At 36.4% G+C, this 23869-nt stretch overlaps 1 protein-coding gene across 1 annotated transcript in view; it reads left to right on the top strand.

Moving 5' to 3' along the window:
* The first annotated feature begins 3553 nt into the window (after positions 1-3553).
* Positions 3554-23869, top strand: part of LOC125242633 (pre-mRNA-processing factor 17) — a 60400-nt gene continuing 40084 nt past the window's right edge. The window contains 8 exon segments of the mRNA XM_048151459.1: positions 3554-3848; positions 3942-4086; positions 5435-5560; positions 6122-6281; positions 6913-7028; positions 8951-9054; positions 10408-10515; positions 11902-12010. Coding sequence (XP_048007416.1) covers positions 3675-3848; positions 3942-4086; positions 5435-5560; positions 6122-6281; positions 6913-7028; positions 8951-9054; positions 10408-10515; positions 11902-12010 — 1042 coding nt within the window. The 5' untranslated portion in view covers positions 3554-3674.

Below are 23869 nucleotides of genomic sequence, written 5' to 3'. Positions count from 1 at the left end.
CGCGGCACGTACTGCTTTTCTGAGAATTCTGAGTATTACTTAATACCATAGCTGGGCACCGTTAATCAAATAGTTAACTTCGATAATCGTTAATCCGTTACTATAAAAGTTAACTTCGTTAATCGTTAAAGCGATACATTTCAACAAATTTAACGGAAGTTAAAGTTAATCGATAATCCGTTAATCGTGATAAAAAAATATTTTACTGTAGCTAGTTGCATCAGTTATCAACTATTAAGTTTTTGGGTAAGTTTATTATGTTACTGTAAAAGACCGAAGATCGCCAAAATCTCTTGAAAAATCCCAGCTGCCAATTGGTAAAAGCGAAATGTTAATAAATAGGTATTGTTCTCTTTGGACTTATACGTTGTTTCGGTATTAAGTCCTAGGTTTTACCTTGGACCCGTAGGTATTGGGTCATTCATGCGGTCGTAGTCATGGTGCGTAGGTTCCTTGGCTTGAGACACCTCTAATCGAAGTTGTGATCCACAATAACTTGGTAGATAGCGTTGCCCGCCGAACTCTGGCTTGATGCTTCGGTTGCGCGATTTATGTGCCATGCGTCGTGCCTGATGATTTACATTCTGTTTCGCAGTTAGCAGGTCTCGAAAAAGTAATCCAAAGGCACCAATTGACATGCGCGGATCCAGGGGGGGGGGTCATGGGGGTCATGACCCCCCCTGGGCACGAAGCTGGATCCGCGCTTGCCAATTGATATGTAGACTGAATTTTCGGGAAAATCCTAGGTTTCGCCGTACTCCGGGCTTTTACAGTAGCGGTCAGAGCAAGTTTTACTCGGCGCGTGCGGAACTGGATTAACGATTAACGGACTCGAAGAAATTTAACGGAAGTTAACGAATCCGTTAACATTTTAAAGTTAACTTAAAAGTTAATCCGTTAACCAAAATGTTAACTTCGTTAATTAACGATTAACGGATTAACGAGTTAATGCCCAGCTATGCTTAATACGTAGTAATTTATTAGTACTAGTGATATTTTTGACGTGATAACGTCTAATAACATAAAACATGGTGGCAGCGGTGGGATAAGTGAAAATAGAAAAGGAGGCTTCCAATATGAACGTGTTCTCATTTCATAAGTTATAGTATTTTATGCAACAGGCGTTTAAAGGAGGTCAAAAAAAACGAGTGGCGTTGGTAACAATTTGAGGCGAAGCCGAAAATTGTTATTAAGACGCCACGAGTATTTTTTGACTCAATTAAACACCGTTGCATACAATACTTTTTCTACGACCGCGCACTTAGTTTTTAATAGTATTCTACAATAACTTTCGTGAAATTCGCACTGTTTCCTGTATTTTGCCTTGTCGTCGGCCTCCCCTCTGTTCCTGCCTCACCCTGTCGCTCGCGCTCCCCCGGCCGCCGCCCGCCCCGCGGCCCGCTATATCTCTTAAAGGCTTCCTAACAATGCTTTAAGAGCTATATCGTATGCGTGGGTGCGAGGGGCGCCGGGCGGGGCCGGGCATCTTTTATGTAGGGGTTTAAAGATCTATGCACGACACTGTAAATCAGGTAAATGGCGAATAACACTACGAGAGTAGAAAAAAGAAAAAGAAAATTGAAGCGCGGAGGTGGCGGGGGGCGACATCTATTGGCGCGCGTAGGAACTAAGCGGCTGATCGATGCGCTCGGTATGGTTATAACGGCGCGGGGTGCGCGCTGCGCGCGAGCGTGTGGCCTGAGTAAAGCCCCACAGCTGCGACAGATGGCGCGCCCGTGGTCGTTCGGTGTTGTTCTCGTTACAAAATTAATTATTTTAATTTATACGACTTTTTGACAGAACATATCCCGTCTGAACTCATCATAGATTTAGAATTATTAAACTAGATTGTGTAGTTAGGTCAAAAACCGGCCAAGTGCGAGTCGGGCTCGCGCACAAAGGGTTCCGTAGCAGCAAATATAATAAACTTATTATGTCAATTTATACACCTGCCAAAATTACAGTTAAATCAACCTATCTCAAAAACTATAAGAGATACTTTGATCAAACCAAAAATCGTTGAAAGAGTTAATTAGCATGCATCACCTCTATTTTTTTTAGAATTTTATACCCCGTAGTTATAAAAATAGAGGGGGGGGACATACTTTTTACGACTTTGAGAGCTGATATCTCAAAAACCGTTCACTTTAAGAAAAATGTTTTTTAGAAAACTTTATATCATTTTAAAAGACCTTTCCATTGATACCCCACACGGGTATGTACATCGAAAAAAAAATTTTCATCCCTCAGTTACATGTATGGGGGGCCCCACCCCCAATTCTTTTTTTTACTATTTAGTGTCATAATTTTGTAGTGGTTCATACAACACATATTCCCATCAAATTTCATCACTGTAGTACTTATAGTTTCCGAGTAAATCGGCTGTGACAGACGGACAGACGGACAGACGGACAGACGGACATGACGAAACTATAAGGGTTCCGTTTTTGCCATTTTGGCTACGGAACCCTAAAAGTGTGTCCACGTGTGTTAAGTTCGAAACGAGTGGCGATAAATTAAAACACGACCTACGAATTTCCTTTTCGCACGTGCATCGTACTTCGGAGGGCCATCTGTACTGAAAAACGTCGTTCGATACACGTGCGAAAAGGAAATTCGTAACTCGTGTCGATTTAAAACACTCCCTTCGGTCGTGTTTTAATTTATCGCCACTCGTTTCGAAGTTCCTTTTTTACGCACTTCTATCGTAATGTACTATAATGCCTCAATAAGTGTAGTACGGCCTTTATAACTTCTTAAGGGCTCATCCATAAATTACGTCACATGTTAAGGGGGAGAGAAGGGTGGAGAAGGGGTCGACGAAGTGTGACAAGGGGGCGGGTTCAGTTGTTCCGATGGTTTCCTGAAACCATGTAATTTTTATTTTATTTTATTCCCTGTTTATCGGAACATCTTTAACTTAGTTTTTTTCTAACTCGTTACTACGGGCTGCATGCCCGAAAAAGATGACGTCATTGTCCCGTTCCGCAAGCGAGAGCGCGGCACGAACGAGAGAGAGGCATGATCGGCTCATTTCGGTTCGTGCTGCATCTATCTCCCTTCCACTCGATCAGCCTAGCATAAAAGATACACGTGAACTTAAATATTTATAAAGTGAAGTGAAATGTTATTGTGATTTTCATGTGTGTTCAATACAATTGGGGCAATATAGAGGTAGGTAAGTAATTCTTGCATTTGAAAATCTCATCTTTTAGCCTCCCCACAGACGAGTCTTAATTTTCATAATCTTAAAAAAAACTTGTATGCAATCTGACAGTTCAAACTGACACTGACAAGACACTGACAGATTTGAACTGTCAGATTGCATACAAGTTTTTTTTAAGATTATGAATTTTTAAGACTGTCTGTGGGAAGCCTTAATCTATACTACGGTAATGTTTGACGTTATCACGTCAAACTACCGTCCGTAAACCGACTTTACAGATAACCAATTTTTCTTTTTATTTACATAAGGAGGAAAAAAATGCTCGCAAATGTCAAACTTAGAAAAAAAATAGACAATGGACATTTGATTTGACATTTCTCTTTGACGTTTCTGCTTGTTGCTGTTGACGCTATAACGTGTTTCGTATTTTCATGCAATATGCAATATTTTTAAGCCTCTAGAAACTATTTAAACAAAAATAATAAAGTGAAATCATATCTTGGACATAATGCTGTCCATACAACATTATGGTAGCAGCTCAGAAGACGAGGATGACAATGAGTCAGAAGGAACCAAAGTGGAGACAAACGACAAGCTATTAACGCATTTAAAACCAATAGACTCTAGTTTATCCGTTGCTAAAAGCATGCAGATAGTTGCTGCACCTGTAGTAATGCCTACGGTAAGTTAATTTTCAGTGCAAACTTCTTTTTTAAAGGATTATCAAATGTATACAAAATTGCACGTAGTTTCAATATGACAATATGATTTTCAGAATAATGATGATACCCGTGTTTTAATACCTACTGGCGGAGAGTTGATGCACAATCCTAAGTATGAAGAATTATTTGCTCCCACATTTGGACCAGAGAATCCTTTCCAGACACAACAGATGAAGGCACACAGGAACACCCTTGCAGGTTAGTTTTGCTTTTGGATTTACTTAGTTTTCTTTATGAACTTAGTTTAGTACTATGCTAGAACTGATGAAAAATAAATAAGTTAAATGTTCAATAGTTACTTGAATAGCCTTTAGTAACATCATCACCAGATTAAACTATAATCAAAATATATCCAGAGGTCAGTAACATGTAACATGTAAGCCTTGGATTGGATTGCCTTACTTATACAGTTCATTGCTTAACATTTGGGGAAATAGGGATAAATAATAAATTTATATTGATTATGACTTAGCTGCTGATTTGTTTTTTTTTATCTGGATGTTTTTTTAAGGCCACAAAGTGTTGGACTTAGGCACAGTGGCATTTGCTACTATTTGCTTATGGTTCATCCGTCAGTGGTAACCTTACACTAAAAATACATTTACAAAGTTTTATAAATAAAGGTGCTTTTTAACTGATACATTTTTTTTATTTGTCAAAACTACAAACAATTACAATAATTATTAGAATTACTACAATTTTAGAGTTATTATTATTATTATTATTTATATAATTCAGGCAGGCAGTTGAAAAAAACAACTGATATGGCCTGTATCCTGGTATCTTTTTCTAGGTTTATCTCATATTATTATGCTTGTCTAATTTGTTCTTAAAACTGTTGATGTTGGGTGCTGAGACTACTTCCTCTGGTAGCTTGTTCCAAGGCGTGACTACTCTGTTAGCAAAGAAGTGTCTATGTGGGTTGTTGTTTGACATGCAGAGTTTCTGTAGTTTTAAGTGGTGCCCTCTCAGTCGGGTATTGGTGTCTCTTTTGAGTACAGATTTGAAGTCTTCGAGGTCATAGTGTCCATTCAGGATTTTATACACTTCAATAAGATCACCTCTATCTCTTCTTTCCTTGAGTGTAGTCAACTTCAGTGCTTCCAGTCTACTTTCGTATGGTAGTCTCTTGATCTGCCTTGGTATTTTAGTGAAGCTACGCTGCACCTTTTCCAGTAGGTCAATATCTTTCACAAAGTAAGGGTTCCAAATTTGAAAGGCATATTCCAGTATTGGCCTAACATATGTTTTGTAGATCTTGAGCATCATGTCAGGTGTAAGAATCCCAAACGCTTTTCTGATAAGGTAAATAAAGCTCTTAACTTTCTTTGTTATTGTTATTATGTGAGTTTCCCATTTTAGGTTTGAAGCGATAACAATTCCTAAGTCAGTTTGTTCTTCAACTGCCCGTAGATTCACGTCGTTAAGCTTGTATACTAAATGTGGATTTTGGGTTCCTATATGTAGTTACCTCTAAAATTGTATGTCTTCTGATAATTTTGATATTACCAGCACATTTTTCATTGTATTAATAATTGTTTTACAGGTTATGTAGAGAAGGCACATATAAGCGAGTTCCAGTTTGAGAACCAACGGAGAACGTTTACCAGTTATGGTTACGCCATGGATCCATCTACAGACGGTGAAGCAGAAACAGCCAATGCTGTTGTTGGTAAGAAATATTATTTATTATCTGCTGCATCACTATGACTTTAAAATGATAGGCGGAGTGAACTGGCTCAGGAAAGCGAGATACCATGATACCTGGAAGGCTTTGGAAGAGGCCTATGTCCTCAAAGTACAAGATTGAAGTTAAAGTTGTTGATGGAAAAAAAATAGTAATATATTATAGTTATAAATAAAAACAAATAGATAATAAGCAAAAATAATACATGTAGATGAAAGCTTCAGTAAGTAAAGGATTTTATTTTTATTATTTATACTACACAACTGCATTTGATGCATTCACAGATTAATAAGATAATAAAAAAATTTATAAATACTTATTTCATATATCTCAGAGATGTGAATCTTTTGTGTGTAATTGTCCCCTCAACAGTTTTTATAATGTTAGTGTTCAAGATAGGTTGGTGAAAATTATGACTGTTTCTACTAAGTAATAAATAAGGTCATAACCAGCTCTTATGAATATACCTATACATTCTTAAAAAAACAGAAATTTGCTTGTTTTGTCTTTGTCAAACTCAATAACCAAATTTTACCAATATTTTAGTGTCTGCAATGGTGGCGCCCCCTACGGAGGCAGAGGGCAAAACAGTGTTTGAAACAATTAAGAAGAGACCTCTGGATAAAAAGAAGAGGAACAAAAATGACAATCCTGAAGACATTACTGGGTTTTTGGGACCTTGGGGAGGATATGTAGGAGAGCAAAGGTAAATTTTAATTATTAATTTTTTGTAAATTGCAATAATAATATTTTTTTTGCAATAATATACTGAATTGTCCTTATGAATAGATTTCCTGAATAATAATATAATAATAACATAATGTATATAAACTTAATAGTCTTTCAAAATAATGTAAAATCCGTGGAGTCACGGGACAGGCTCTGCCTAGTGTGATCCACTAAATGTGTGACTAACAAAATGACTTATTTTGGAAATAAATTTTACTTTACTTTACTTTACTTTTGTAAATGAAAACCCAAAAGTTATGTACTTACAGTTTTTGATTGGCGGCGGTAAGTTGTTCCAACATTTTGTGGCAGTTTATTGAAAGCTTCCACAAGATATTGTTGCAAATTGCAATAGCTGAAGTACAGTCTGGCAAAAAAAAGGAGAAAAATTAGATTGCCAAATTTTAAGTCAGTATGAGTAAGAAAAAAGAACAACTGGATGATGTTGCCAGTTTTTAATTTCTACCCCTTTTTGCCAGGCTGTATTTAAGTTTAAAACATGTCAGAAATAAATCTAGCAATACAATAAATACGACTAATTATTTTATGTTGCAGTGAACTCACATAATTGCTCATAACTTTCATATTCTTTTTTTCTTTTTTTGTAGAGTGATGAAGCCAGAAGGTGATGAAGCAAAGGAGTTGGAAGAAATTTTAGCAAAAAGACAGAAGAGAGGCAAAGTGGAAGATGACAAACCTCTGGAAGAGAAGAGCGTATTCCACAGTAAGTCAGTTGTTATACGCATTTTTAGGGTTCCGTAGCCAAAATGGCAAAAACGGAACCCTTATAGTTTCGTCATGTCCGTCTGTCCGTCTGTCCGTCTGTCCGTCTGTCCGTCTGTCACAGCCGATTTACTCGGAAACTATAAGTACTACAGTGATGAAATTTGATGGGAATATGTGTTGTATGAACCGCTACAAAATTATGACACTAAATAGTAAAAAAAAGAATTGGGGGTGGGGCCCCCATACATGTAACTGAGGGATGAAAATTTTTTTTTCGATGTACATACCCGTGTGGGGTATCAATGGAAAGGTCTTTTAAAATGATATAAAGTTTTCTAAAAAACATTTTTCTTAAAGTGAACGGTTTTTGAGATATCAGCTCTCAAAGTCGTAAAAAGTATGTCCCCCCCCCTCTATTTTTATAACTACGGGGTATAAAATTCTAAAAAAAATAGAGGTGATGCATGCTAATTAACTCTTTCAACGATTTTTGGTTTGATCAAAGTATCTCTTATAGTTTTTGAGATAGGTTGATTTAACTGTAATTTTGGTTAAATATTTGCTGCTACGGAACCCTTTGTGCGCGAGCCCGACTCGCACTTGGCCGGTTTTTGATTTGTGGCTTGTCAGATGGCACAGCATAATAAAGAGTACTATCATACAGTAAGGCCATTCTCTACCTCCCGCTGAAGTGCCGCCGCTCTCGGTAACCTCATAGTCACTGGCTGTCAAGACGAGCCAGTCTTAGAAAACTCCTATATATGAACTGAAATGAAATATTCATTTTTCCAAGTAGGCGTATTACAATGCGCATATGAACGTCAAATAAAGCTACGCCGGCTCTAACCCTACGCCTCAGTTTTGAGAAGATTTCAGCGCCCCCTCAGTTGGGAGGGGGGTATCCACTATGGGACCGGTAAGAAGCTCGGCGGGCCACATATAAAATAGTATAAGCAGTTCTCGAGATATTTAGGAATGTGACAGACAGTCAGACGGACAGAGTCGCGCTGTAAGGGTTCTTTTGTACCTTTTTGGAACGGAACCTTAAAAATGGATGGAAACTCGTCACATAGACAATCTAACGAAATAAATATTGCAATGTCAACGGGGGGATAGTTGTCTTATCTCACTCGCACAAGCATGGTATGTGTTCACCTACACAAGCTTAGACTGTGTGCATAGGAACATGTTTGTTTCATATATTTGTTCACCATTGTCCGAGGTGTGCAGCTGGCCTTCTTCTTCTTGGTTAGGGGCTTTGTAAGGCTTCAGAGCGCCTTATGTATCACTGCGACCTACTACAACTCTCGATCAAGTCCTACAAATTCGAAGATTTGTAGTATCTTTTTGAGATTGAGATACCTCACATCCTCTGGGTGTATTTGGTAGCCCAGAATCATGTTACGTGTGCGCATTAGAGAGGGGTACTCTGCCAGGATGTGCAGGGGCGTTTCTTCAGACTCTATAGACAGAATCTGCACCGCCCGTTTGCACGTTTCCCGATAGTGTGCATGTGCTTGTTCAGGTGGCAATGCCCTGTCAGCACCCTTACTAGGTTGCGCAGTTGGTTCCTTGACAGCGCTAAGGCATTTGAGGATGCCTTTTTGCTGTAGGCTCTGATGAGAGCCTTGGAATGGTTAATGCCTGGCGTGTTCCTCCAGAGCTGAATGGTTTTGTATACATTAGGTCTTTAGGGTTAGTTTCGTAAGCAGCTGGCTTACTTTGTTCCCCAGGTGTTATATCGTCACTACTTTGAAAAAATCTCGTATCTCACGCTGTTTCTCAAAGTTAAAATGCAGTAGGTAAGTCTATATGCATTCCATACATACTTACTACAATTTCCTTTTCATTGACAGACGAAGATACAAGTTTTTTTTAAAGTAGGGACGATATGTAAATGATGTAATATGTTTGTTTCAGTCGACAAGGCGACAGACTACCAGGGCCGCTCGTGGCTGGTGGCGCCGCGCTCTGAGACGCAACTGCGAAGCGACGCGCCGCCTGACAAATGCTTCTTACCTAAGGTAACTTATCATTTCTTGTACCTACTTATTTACAAGGCACACTAACCATACTATGGGCAAACTATTAAATCATTTACAACTTTCTCAAGTACAGGTTTTCTAATTTGGTGGTAGCGAGGTTTTTGGTTAACTTTCACGTTTAAAAATATTTTAAGCGGGTTACTCACTTGATAAGTCGATATAGCGTTCGACATGTTTCGATTCATTTTCGAGGATCTTTCTCAAGATTAGATTAGAGTACATTTTTAAATATATTTGAGTCTCACGGGAGTTTTATAGTTAGAACTTTCACGTTTTATAAAAAATAAATATAAATATTTATGGGACATTCTTACACAGATTGACGGTAAGCTCAAGAAGGCTTGTGTTATGGGTACTTAGACAACAATATGTATAATATACAAATACTTATATACATAGAAAACATCCATGACTCAGGAAAAAATATCTGTGCTCATCACACAAATAAATGCCCTTACCGGGACTCGAACCCGGGATCGCGGCGCAGCAGGCAGGGTCATTACGCGCTAGGCCAGACCGGTCGTCAAAATTATTACAGTTCCTAGTATTACTGCTTTCAACCGGTCTTTTTTTTTAATTTAGTAAATTTACATTTGAGCGTGTTTTAATAAGAGTCAAGCAACACATTATCACAGTATAAGGACGACTCAGTAGTTACTCTCCGGTAGCGGCGACGCGAAAAGTACCTACTTTGAAAGCACGTGGTACGTGGTTGAACAAAATTACTATAAATGTTACTCGACATCGTCCAAAGTAAGATGTTGTTATTTAATACTATTAACTATAAGTATTAATATAATATTACCACATTATATCAGTCAGAAAACACAAAAAATATCATTATGCATATTATTCTTATCCACGTTTATCCAAATATTCCAAATCCGCTTGCATGTATTGCGTACGTACACGACGCGCTTGTGTGCACCCCGCGCGGCGTACGTTTGTTAGAAAAGTTATTACTATTTTATACTGTGACATTATTTTCCCAAATTATATTCACATTCATTACAAAAATAAAAGTGACTGCACTGTAATCTGCGTTGCTATACACATCTGAGGATTGGAGACCTGGTGCCCTGACACACAGGTTCAACCTAGTTTGGGCACCAGTCTCCATCGCACAAGTTTTGCACTTATTGTATCTATCCATTAATTATAAGAAAACTATTGTACACAATGTATACATTGTGGTGGAGTCAATAAATACTTTTTTCTTTTTTTTTTATTAATTAAAAAAATCTAAGGAGACAAATAGAAGGTATAAGGATTTTGCAATGCGCCAACCCTTAGTCGATTTTCCTATTATTAACTCGTGAAATTTGTTGACAGGCTCACATCCACACTTGGAAAGGTCATACAAAGGGCGTTGCGGCCGCGCGGTGGTACCCTGGCACCGCACATCTCATGCTGTCGGCCGGCATGGACTGCCGAGTTAAGGTACTGTCAAACTTATTGTACACATTTAACCTCGTAAGGCCCAATGTACATTACAATGTACATATTGTTGCAATCGAATTTGAATCTTTCATGAACCATCAAATAAAGTAGAATTTCCATTGATACATTCATTTTTGAAACAAACGAAATTCGTACCAATTTACTTATAGAACAAGGTTCAAATTCAAAATGGGAAAACTAACTATGGTGGGCCTTACGAGGTTATGGCTCACTTCTGTCTATATGTTATATCGTCACTACTTTGAAAAAATCTCGTATCTCACACTGCTCCTCAAAGTTAAAACGCAGTAAGTCTATATGCATTGCATACATACTTATTACATTTTTCTTTTCATTGACAGTAGAAGATACAAGCTCCTTAGAACTTGTACACTCCTTCTTGCTGTGTACTTAACACAGCAAAAGGGAGTGTACAAGTTTCTAATGGGATGGCAACGCGCATGTGACACTGTTTGAGTTGCAGGCGTCCATAGGTTACGGTGACCGCTTTACATCAGGCGGGCCGTATGCTTGTTTGCCACCGACGTAGTATAAAAAAAAAGTTTTTTTCAAAGTAGTGACGATATGTATGTTCTGTCTTCTGTCTGTGTATGTATGTGTTCTGTTTTCTGTCTGTGTTATGTATGTATGTGTCTATGTGGACTGGAGTGTCACAGTATAATAAAAAGTACTATCGTACAGTATGGCCACTCCCGCTCCCCGCTGAAAGTGCCGCCCATCCCCTCTCGGTTATCTCACAGTTACCGCCCGTCATAAACGCGAACAGTCGACCTGTCATATTTCACTCATACAAGCATAGTACGCGTTCACCTACACGAGCGTAGGCGTAGACTGTGTGCTAGGAACGCGCCTCTTTCATATATTTGATCGCCAGTGTCAACGAAAGTCGCACGTACTTAGACTACCAACACAAGCTTTTCAAAACAAGCTTCTGTCACCCCTATTATTTTCTGAGATGAACTTTTCGCTTTAGCCGTGATCTGTTAAACAAAGGCCTTCGTTTCTATTATTCCCGGAGGCTAGCTCCCGTTTCCACAGCACGTGCTAAAGTCTCAGTGTAGTTAAAAAGCAACTATCATGATAGCAATAAGGTTCAAATTTATTAAACAGTTTGCAGTATGCAGGTAACTTTTTTTGAAGATGACAAAACGTGTTATCTCCGAAAGGTCTTTTTATGGATTTGAACCTTATTACTATCATGATAGTTGCTTTTTAACTACACTGAGACTATAGCACGTGCCGTTTAAACGGGAGCTAGCCGCCGTTTGTTTAACAGATTACGGCTAAAGCGAAAAGTTCATCTCAGAAAATTCACACTATACAAAGTACTTGAGACCTTTATTATAATTATTTTGTAATGTATAGATTTGGGAGGTGTATGGTGAGCGGCGCTGCATAAGGACGTACTTCGGACACCGGCAAGCTGTTCGGGACATCAACTTCAACAACTCGGGCGAACACTTCCTGTCTGCCGGTGAGTATGCAAATGCTGTCTACTTAACCCTTTAACGGGCAAGACTCAAAAAAATCGTGAGTTCAAACCATATCGCCATCCTGTAGTCCTAAAAATTCTGTAAAAAAAATACAAAAAGATAGTCATACAGGATGGTCTTTTTAGGGTTCCGTAGTCAACTAGGAACCCTTATAGTTTCGCCATGTCTGTCTGTCCGTCCGTCCGTCCGTCCGTCCGTCCGTCCGTCCGTCCGCCCGCGGATAATCTCAGTAACCGTTAGCACTAGAAAGCTGAAATTTGGTACCAGTATGTATATAAATCACGCCAACAAAGTGCAAAAATAAAAAATGGAAAAAAATGTTTTATTAGGGTACCCCCCCTACATGTAAAGTGGGGGCTGATATTTTTTTTCATTCCAACCCCAACGTGTGATATATTGTTGGATAGGTATTTAAAAATGAATACGGGTTTATTAAGATCGTTTTTTGATAATATTTATATTTTCGGAAATAATCGCTCCTAAAGAAAAAAAAAGTGCGTCCCCCCCCCTCTAACTTTTGAACAATAGGTTTAAAAAATATGAAAAAAATCACAAAAGTAGAACTTTACAAAGACTTTCTAGGAAAATTGTTTTGAACTTGATAGGTTCAGTAGTTTTTGAGAAAAACACGGAAAAATACGGAACCCTACACTGAGCGTGGCCCGACACGCTCTTGGCCGGTTTTTGAGACTAGGCAGGCAATTATGGTCGCGCGATAAATGATAAAATAGCAGGCCGTCCCTATCGCACTATTTGTAAGTGCGATAGGGACGGCCCGATGTTTTATCTCCTATCGCGCGACCATGATTGCCCTACAGTGCCCTATAAAGTTAAATTATAGTTCGATGGCCCGATTTAACGTACATGGAATTTAAATTTATTTAGTTATAGGAATAATTATGTATATTGTATACCGTAAAACGGTTGATTGTGACACAAGCTATAATTGTTTATTAATATTGTAACATCTGTAAACTGATTTGCACAATCTGACAATAAATGATTACTTACTTACTTACTAAAACTTGGGTTCAACTTTAGTATCGTATAGTGAGTGTCAGTCAACCAAATCGCTAGAACCAAAGACATATGTAACTCCGTATAGCCGGATAAAGTCTAAGAAAAAAACGTACCTCAAAGCCCTAGAGAAAAAGGTACGGTGGCCTAGATCGCGTTACACCTTTGGGGAACGCTCGGCTAGATGGCGCTAATATTAATATTTGACATTTGAACACATAATATCAAGCTAACAATATGGAACAAATAGTCAAAACTGAGGTTCAAAAGTTTTAAGGGGCTACTAAAGGAGCGACTGACAGCTCATAGGCCACGCTTGTCAATTACCTCAGCCCCCGCAAGCACGCACACATAGAAGCGCCGAAATGCGATCCGCTGATCAATAGAGCTCCATCTAGGTTTATGAATGTAAACTACAACTATCGGTAGTCCGCCAAAGAAAAATATTTAGGCAAACTGACATAAGACAATTTCACGCTTCACAGATGGCGTTGTAACTAGTATTGTATTCTTAAATTCGTAAGCCCAATGTCAAATAACAAAAGGAATGGTTCTTAATGTTCCTATCAAAGCTATTATACGTTATTATGGCTTATGGAGTTTTTTCTACACTCCATATTATGCGCCTTAGGAGTTTTATGGAGACAGCTATAATAACGAATTATTCTTGGGTATAGGTCTAAGTAGGTAATTCCCCTCTTACGATAAAATTTCCTTGCTACCTAGGTATCATTAATATACGTTGTAATTGTTTTGTTTTGCTACGATAAACATCTAATTTACTTACCCTTTAGAATATACCATAACTTCTGCAACACTGCAAGCCGTGATGTAGGTAAGTGCGTTTTCACATTATCTGATCCCATGGATATTTACGCCGCCATCTTTGATTTTTCCTTGAAAATCCTTCCTACATCCGATGTCGGATCGGATAATGAGAAAACGCACTACGTACCAACAGCGAATCATTAGCCGCCTCTACAGCATTTTTTAGTTCCATTTTTCACACCCGTCGCGCCGCAGCAGCTACCAGATCTTGCTATGCCACTATGCGAAATGCAGGTGCTGCTAATGCTGCTATACAGAAACTTAGAAAACCTCTAGATTTGAAATTAATGAAAATTGGCGTTTACAGATTTTGAAAAAAAAAAACTTGTGAGTGCAAAAAAACTTCATTTTAATAACTGTCAAAACGAATTTCTGAACTTTTTTCTGATACGGAATTAATATGAAATTGAGTCTCACTGAGGTCACAGCTAGGAACTAGAGTTGCCAAAAGCAACTATAAGTAGCTACTGACGCCACGGCCAACTCATTTATTTACTTTTATCATATATTTATCAGACTTAATACAATTTTAATTAATTAATAACTAATAATGTTCTAACAGTTATCCGGTGCTTTATTTCTGTATGATATAGGACCTACATTACTACCTATATAAGTCCGGAAACTCGTACACTCCTTTGAAATTTCGACATGAAAAGAAATATCCTAGTATGCAAACTTGTGCTTAAAAAAACACCAAGTGTTTAAAAAATGGTAACAAAGTGGAAAAATTAAATTTGAGACGCTTTTTTTTTGGAAAACATTAAGTGGGTCATTTTTTTTTTCAAAGTTGTCCAGGGTCTCTTTTTTTGTAACATTTTTTACGCGGTTAATACTCAGAATGGCGAGGTTTTTCGATCCTAATAGGAGGAAAAAATGTCCCAAGATTTCCATACATTTTTTCGAACCTTCCATTCCGTTATCACCATACAATATGTATGAAAATATGGTAACGGAATGGGAAAAAAACCTTGGGACACTTTTTTTCTCCTATTAGAATGATAGAGCTCGCGATTCTGAGTGGAATCCACGTAAAAATTTCTAAATCAAAAACAAAAATGGGGTGGACAAGTTTGAAAAAAAATGGCCGAGTATACCTATTTTAGAAAAAAAAAAAATGTTTGAATCTTTATTCACTTAAATGCCTCATTACGATACAAATGCGGAAAAAAGGACTACATTTTTCAGTACATGTGGCTCTCTGAAATTTCGATCTGACAAAAATGGCCCACTTCTCTCACTAGTGTAATATAAAAGCACCGTCTGTAGAGTGCTGAAATAATACATTACAAGTGCAAAAAAAATAGACGTTCGAAAGGAGTGGCGAAGTGATACTGAACAATACTGAAGTTAATTTTAACTAATAATGTAATGTTATTTATTATATAATTCCTTTAATATAATAAAAAAAATGTTAAGATAAAATTAACTACGTTCGATTAATATTAACTCAGTTACGATGTGACAGTATGTATAAATATATAATTATATATGTATATTTGAACTTTGACTTTCACTTCGAATTTTTTTCATAAATGGCGACCACGGATTTTAGAACCACGGTATGAGATAAAAAGTCCTAGGCCTAATGATAACATATTGATAACTAAATTCCAATTTAATTTATTTTGTTCAGGACCAGGAAGTTCAATTCCTGAAATGTTGAAATCCCAAGCGTTGACTTTCCCGGAATGTTTAATTTTTTACTTTAGCAAAATGTCGAATTCTTATTTTGTTGAAATATTATACTTTCTCTGCATACAAAGCTTTAGTTAGTTATTTTTTTAACTTCATTCAATATCTTTTAGAACTGACTGGACGCCACCTAACTCACAGGCACCTAAGGTACAACGCAAACACCGATCAATATAGACTTACATTACATTATAAATATATTGTCTTCGGTTAGGGCGATAGTTTTATTACTCGTGAAATAAAACTAGCTTTTAATGTCGTCGTCGGAAAACGTCAGGATATAATGATATTGACAAGTAAATTATATAAATACGCTATATATATATATAGATGTGTGTATATACAACGTGTTTCCGGTAACACTCAAAACCTCAGACACCCCAACTGATTTTTATTTTTTTAAACTCATCTAGAGTATTCATCTTTTAATCTGATGGTTACTTTTTTTTTAAATTGAATTTTTAATTTTCTGTACACCTCTACTTGACTTTTAGCTCTACACTCAATAAAATAATTGCTAACTTCCACCATAAACCATAAAACTATTTATTTGTGTACGTTACTGCAACGACATAAGGTTTAACGACATACGAGTTCAATTTGTTATGACTTATGATAAACATTAAGATTAAACTGACAAACAACGTCAAACTCGTAGCGGAAAAAATAATCGTCCAAGTAACCAGCCAGTATTAATACCCCTAAATACTGAAAAAGGTAAACAACCTCTAGCAATGCGATATACACAATGTTGTCTTACGAGTACAATATAATAGGCACGTAAAAAATAACTAATAATACAAATTTAAATACAAAATATTACCCCCATCAAGATATAGCTCAATCGATTCTACTCTCGATTCTGAACAAACTGTTTTCAGGTCTTTAGTGTTAAGTGAAACACGGTGTATATATATATATATATATATATATCAAAGAGGATCGAGTATTATAGAGAGTTACTGTCGAAGTAAAATGTGTAATCACAGTGCATAAGACTGCCATCTCTCGACACAGGTTTAAAACTTTTGAACCTCAGTTTTGACAATTTGGCCCATATTCTTAGCTTACTATGTGTTAAAATGTCAAACATTAATATTAGCGCCATCTAGCTGAGCGTACCCCAAAGGTGTAACGCCATCTAGGCCACCGTACCTTTTTCTGTATGGTACTGAGGTACATTTTTTTCTTAGACTTTATCTGTCTATACGGAGTTATATATGTCTTTGATATATATATATTTATATAACATATAAATACGCTATTTAATCTCTTTTCATTCTTAAAAATAACGTTGAGTTTGCGGTCGCCTTCGTTGTTACATGGATCCGAATTAGGGTCCATGTAATGAACGTCCGTGTACCCGTGTTACATCCTATGTTCGAATTCATGGAATTTTATTTGGAATTGAATATTGTTAATTACAACAACAGATTGCTGTGATATTAAAAAAAAACCGGCCAGGAGCGTATCGGGCCACGCTCAGTGTAGGGTTTTTCGTATTTTTCTCAAAAAGTACTGAACCTATCAAGTTCAAAACAATTTTCCTAGAAAGTCTTTATAAAGTTCTACTTTTGTCACTTTTTTCACATTTTTTTAACATATGGTCCATAAGTTAGAGGGGGGGGGGGACACACTTTTTTTTCATTTAGGAGCGATTATTTCCGAAAATGTTAATATTATCAAAAAAACGATCTTTGTAAACTCTTATTCATTTTTAAATACCTATCCAACAACATATCACACGTTGGGGTTGGAATGAAAAAAATATCAGCCCCCACTTTACAGGTAGGGTACCCTAATAAAATATTTTATTCCATTTTTTATTTTTGCACTAATGGTTACTGAGATTATCCGCGGACGGACGGACGGACGGACGGACAGACAGACAGACAGACATGGCGAAACTGTAAGGGTTCCTAGTCGACTACGGAACCCTAAAAATATCTTGGTTCATATTAAGGCAGCAAAAATATACATCCGCTGCGGAAATTGTGCATCTTATAAATACAATCTGAGTTACTGAAAATTGTCATGTTTTAACCAAAAATGGACGCCGAAAAAGATGGCGAGATGCATGTAAAATATTGTTAATAGACGGACGGACATGGCGAAACTATAAGGGTTTCTTAGTTGACTACGGAACCCTAAAAAATATATTAATTCTATATTGTCAACAATAAATATGGCAGGAATGGAACGTGACAGGAAGAAGAAGAAGAAGTAATAACTTGTAATTATGCAATCCTGCCCTTATTGTTATGATTTTGTAAATCTAAGGTACAGCGGGGCAAATTTAGACTAGGGACAAATACAATAGAGTGTCCACCGGTTATATATGGTAGGCGTGTGCAGCGGTGCACGTAGAACTCAACATCATAGTGTAATAATGGAAAACAATGGATCAGTTACAATTTTATTGTCTCCCGGTCGAGATTTGCCCCTGTACACCGTACCTGGTCTGGTTGCTTGTGTACTATGATTATAACAGGTGTACCCATTTCAGACCATCGGTCCCGCATAGTTTGAATTTCGCGTGATTATCCCAATTGTGGCGCGTAAGACAGACTCCTATGATTACGTATTACATCTGGTCTAAAAACATAACGCAGCTTATTATTAACGTAAACAGTCATTTTTGATACCAGGTTCGAGAATTTACTTCGCAAATTTAATGGAAAATTGTTTACGTGGTTCAAGTAAGTCAAGATATTTCATTAACCAACAAACAAATAATCAATCAGTTTTTTTTTGTTTTCCATTAAATTCGACACGTAGCTAAGTTCATAATCAGGAACCACCCTTTTTTAGTTAAATTCGCAAAAAACATTTTTTCATCATTTTCATACATAATAAATGAATTTATTAATGTGAGAGACCCTTCAAGTTTGTGTCAAGTGATTGACGGCACATGTCAAAAGAAACATTAGGAATTGGTAAAGGTTGTCACGCACGTGTTCCGTCTTGCAGATTTATATTTTTTTAATAACTCGATAACCGTAAGAGTTAATACGCAAGTTTCTTAGAGAAATTAATTGTATTTCATCTAAAGAACCTTCCCTTAATGTAGTTAATGGGATTAAATAAAAACAGGTTGCAGTTTCGGAACGTTGCTTTTGATTAATATATTTAAAATAACTCGGATATAAACCATATAAAGCATAAAACCCAACGCTCCGTGCTGCCTACCAATTTCAATTAAAACATTTTTTTATGTGATGTCTTGTACCTAACCTACCTTTTTATTAAATGTAGTCTAACATGTCTATGTCATATTATTATGTTGAACATGTAGAGGTCTGTTTGGTAATAAATAATTATAACAGATTTGTTATTTTCATATTTTTACCTCTGTGCGAGGGTGCAACTTTACTTCACCTACACCTTTACTCTAATAAACCATATACCTATTTAAAAAATGACAAACATCTGACACCTCATAAAAAAAACTTACTCAATGAGGCTAAGTATATTGATTGTGTACACTTATGAGGACACCGTGAATCAATATACATTTTTAAAATAAAGAATAACGATTTAATCGTTAGAGATATAAAGTACCTGCAGGGTTAGCACATGATTGCCGCGAGAGTATATCGCCGCGAGATAGACTACCCGTCCTTATGTCATTAATACAGTTAGAAGAAGACGTGTCATCTATCTCGCGGCGACATAATTCCGCGGTTATCATGTGCTATACAAACTATTCCAAACAACCAAATAAGGATGTGATTGAGTGAAATAAACAAATTGGTAGTTATGTTGTTTTATTTTGTAGGTATGTATTTAAGGAGATGAAGAATACAGGTTATGCTATATGCAAATTTATTTTTTTGATGATTTTAAATTGCAGGAGTCGAATTGACCTCAATGGTCTGCAATCTAATTAAAATCGTATGCAAGCTCGGGTGCCAAGTAAATTATTTTATAAGCTTAGGAGTAATAGGAATGTATCCTTAAAATTAACGAAATTAGGAAAACATCGTGTATAATATTCATATGTCTTGAGAGAATCTCTATCTCTCTCAGTTATTCTCACTCAGAAGGTGGTGATCTTCAACACGACTCGGGTAGTCCGGCGGCTCCTCTTTTTGCAGCCACGGTGAAAGCGAAACCTTTTCCTGATTGTTGACATGTAACTGAAAGTTTAAATTTTTTTAGTAGGTAGTAAAATTACGTTTTTAAAACAAAGATGTCAAATCAGGTAAACCGGTGAACATAAAAAATCTCTTTGTTCGAACTGAAAGAGAGAGGCTTTGTCCCAATTTTTTGCTCATTTAAAAGTCAAAATAACGGTAACAACAAAAATAGGGCTTGAAATCGTCGAGGGATTCGACACGACAGGACGATAATTTCTAGAACACAGGATTGAGGCACAAATTAATACAAGTAGTTATGACTGCTTATTGTTACCAGAACTTATTTCAGATCATACGTATGTTGTCCCATAAACATAGTACAAAAAACCTAGGTATTAGGCACCTTCTTATTGAAAAAATGTCCGTTGTTGAAGCTGTAGACAGATTTAGTTACTAACATAATTATCTTCATCATTTTTGACAGCTAGGATGCTCTGATGACATTAGAATCCCCTAAATCAAGTCCAATCCATCAGAATGGTATTAATTTTATTTATTATTTTATGCCAAGCTCAAGTTAGTCAACATTAATTTAGAACTGTAAATTAAACCTAAACGCACTGGCTAGCTCAAACTAACGTACAAGGTAAATCAACGTGATTATTTTATTCTACAGTTTGTCAGAGTTTCGTTTCCTTTCAACCCCTTATTTGCCAAGACTGTCATAGAAACAAGAGTAGTTGTAGTAGTTTTGCAGGTGATTTGCCTACCCCTTTATGGGATACAGGCTGGTTGTATGTATGTTTTTAAATATTATTTTATGTAAACTTTATTGCCCAATTCATTAAAATTTCAGACTAACTTATTTACTTACTGACAAGTTTTATGTCATCGATAAAAAAAACCTGAAGCTATAAAAACAGGTGATAAAACGAAACTGATTTAATATAAAACAAAACTATTTTTTATGTAATACGAGTAAACTAAGGTTTTTTAGCAGAGTTATTTTTAATATTTTTATACTAAAGATTAAAAATATTGCTATTATTTGGTTAAATTGATGAAATGAAATGAAATGAAATATGAAATGAAATATTTATTTCCAAGTAGGCATATTACAATGCGCTTATGAACGTCAAATAAAACTACGCCGGCTCTAACCCTACGCCTCAGCCTCGAGAAGATTTCAGTCCCCCCTCAGTTGGAGGAGGGTATCCACTATGGGACCGGCAAGAAACTCGGCGGGCCACTTCTTTTCAAGACATTACATCTTATATTTAACATGCATTAAAAAAAAACAAGATACAATTTAATAAGCAAAAGTATTCATAAAAAAAAATATTAACACAAGAAATTATACAAAGTACAAAGCTATTATGATTATTAATAAGAGATGTTAGAGATGTATAGAGTCTCTAAGTGTCAAAGTACATCTAAAAAAATTATACATGAAGAAAAAAACCGAATAACTAAAATAACTTTAGAGTTGTAAAAGACTCTTGTTGTCTTAAGCAAAGGAAAAAAAAATATATGTATACTTAATCTACTTTTTTCCTTGGAGATGTATATGGTCTCCAAGAGTCAGAAAGAAAAATAACCAAATATACAATTTTTGTATAGGTTTTTTAATTTACAGAGGTAAAATCTTTTTCAATATTATGGATAGAAATAAAAAATTAAACAATTAAAACCTAACTAAATCTAGCTTAACCTAGGGGGACTACTCTGTTCAGTTTTATTAATAGTGGCTTAAAATTAGTGGAAATTAATAAATGAAATAATCATAATACAGACTTACATACCTACGCTTAGTTTGTACCTATATGACTGTTTAGCATGTCGAGCACTAGATATAATGAACTAAATATTATACATTATTTGTATAAAATTCGGTATCTGAAATAAAAACTTACACAATAAATAAAGACTAACTTAAAAATAACCAAAAAATACACCAAAATGAATTCCCGCTGGAAGTACGAGTAGTCGAGTATGCCTATTACATCAATATTACTCGCTAAATTCTTTGGCCAAGGAATGAACCAAGCCTAGGGTTTCCTAGTACTGTCGAAGAGGACCTCCTTTATAGGTATATTAGCTGAAGTAACTCTCTAACTTCACTATACCAGTCTCCTTTAGTGATGATCAATCCTCTTAAGTAGTACCTATCAAATACCAGAAGCGATATTATGCCTTATCGTATACTCCTCATGCTAAGAAATATTATATTTATGATGATGGTTACACGTCGTCATGTAGAAACAGACGCATCCCATTTCCATTCCCATCATACCATCTTCGATTCCTATTCCTATATAGAAGAAAATAGAAAAAATTGGAGTAGGTACATAATTGGTCGTTTATATACCTAAACAATTTAAAAAAAAGTGGTAATGGTTCAGGAATACACAGATATCACATACATCAGTATACCACAGGTCGATATTCAAGTCCCTACGTTTTCTATTGCATTTTTCAAAACACTCTCTCATCCGTCACTATCCGATGATATCACGGCGCTTTTTAGTGGCAAGGACGGACCTATTTAGTTGGACCTGATTACAGTCTTCTAATCACATGTAAAAGCTACCACGTAAGTACCATTCCTTAACACATGAGCTTCTTCTACTCCATGCTTGTGCTGCTGTTGTGTGCTTAAAACTATAAACTCATAAAGCTTATAACTATGCGTATATTAAAAGACTAAATGAATATTCTATTTCGGAATACCTGAACCATTAAAAAAAATTTACCGGATTATCAAATCAAAGTATGAAAACGAATTAAGCTTTGCCTCCTAGATAGTTGTGATTACCAAGACCTTCTCTGTCAAAAGTCACCAAAGGTACCCGTTCTACTAAGCTGCCGAGGTACCGAAGCCGTCCTTTACAGATTGATTTACATTCCTTACTGTTATATAATTAAAAACACATCCATTAAACTGTACGTAGAAAGCAAACTGGACTATATTTTGAATCCGTGAATCCAGACATACGGGTAACTTGGGTACCCGGACCTTGATAACACGGACCAAGTCATACATCCGGATTTATATAACACTACACAAAAGCGAGCCAGGCATAAATGAGCAAATCCCCTAACATGAGCTATGTGTGACTGAAGGGTTCCTGATCGGATCATCATCAGCAGTTCTTTCATCAATCTCTTAACAAGAGCAATGCGTTTTTGAGGAAATCCTTTCTGAACATCATCAGCAGTTTCACTTCGTCAAATGTAAGTCCTTGAGTCATAATCCAAAACATTAAAGATTTTAGTCATAATACAAAAGTCACTACAAGTGTGTCGTTCAAATTTGAGGAGTTCCCTTGATCTCTCATGGATACCATCATTAAAAATCCAGCATGATCAAAATCTGACTTGAAACCTCAAAGTGCTTAAAAAACTTAACTCGTTAAATTCGTCGTTGAAAAGTTTCATTTCATTTATTTCATTTATTTGTTGTAGTCATGTACAGTAAAATTAAGATGTTACATAATAAGGTATAATTTTTAAGAAAAAAAGTTCTGATGAAAGCTACTTGCGAATGTTGGATTATGTAGAAATGTGTAGGTATTTTTTGTAACTGATTTTAATGCTTTAATTATTCGATGGCAACAAAAATCAATATACGTATACCGTTAAGGTTTGAGGATTTTCCTCAATTCCTCATGAATCCGATTATAAGAAATCGAAGCTTGACAAAATTTGACTTGAAAACTCAATATGCTTAACAAACATAACTAAATAAATGTTACTGTTCTGAACTTAAATGCATGCTGTTCTAATAAAAATACCAAAGTCACTATAAGTGTGCCGTTCATATTTGAGGAGTTCGGTTCTGACCATCATCAGCAGTTCCACTGCACCAAATGTCACTATTCTGGACGTAAGTGCATGCTGTTCTTATAAAAATACCAGTCACTATAAGCGTGCCGTTCAGATTTGAGGAGTTCCGTTCTGACCATCATCAGGAGTTCCACTGCACTAAATGTCACTGTTCTGGACGTAAGGGCATGCTGTTCTTATAAAAATACCAAAATCACTATAAGCGTGCCGTTCAGATTTGAGGAGTTCCGTTCTCACCATCATCAGCAGTTCCACTGCACCAAATGGCACTGTTCCGTATGTAAATACATGCTGTTCCTTAAAAAACACAAAAATCACCATATGCGTGCCTTTCAGATTTGAGGAGTTCATTCGAAATCTCCAGGATTTCATCAT

Source organism: Leguminivora glycinivorella, chromosome 3, assembly GCF_023078275.1.
Source record: "Leguminivora glycinivorella isolate SPB_JAAS2020 chromosome 3, LegGlyc_1.1, whole genome shotgun sequence".
NCBI classification, from domain to species: domain Eukaryota; kingdom Metazoa; phylum Arthropoda; class Insecta; order Lepidoptera; family Tortricidae; genus Leguminivora; species Leguminivora glycinivorella.
This window is presented reverse-complemented; position numbering and strand designations above follow the sequence as displayed.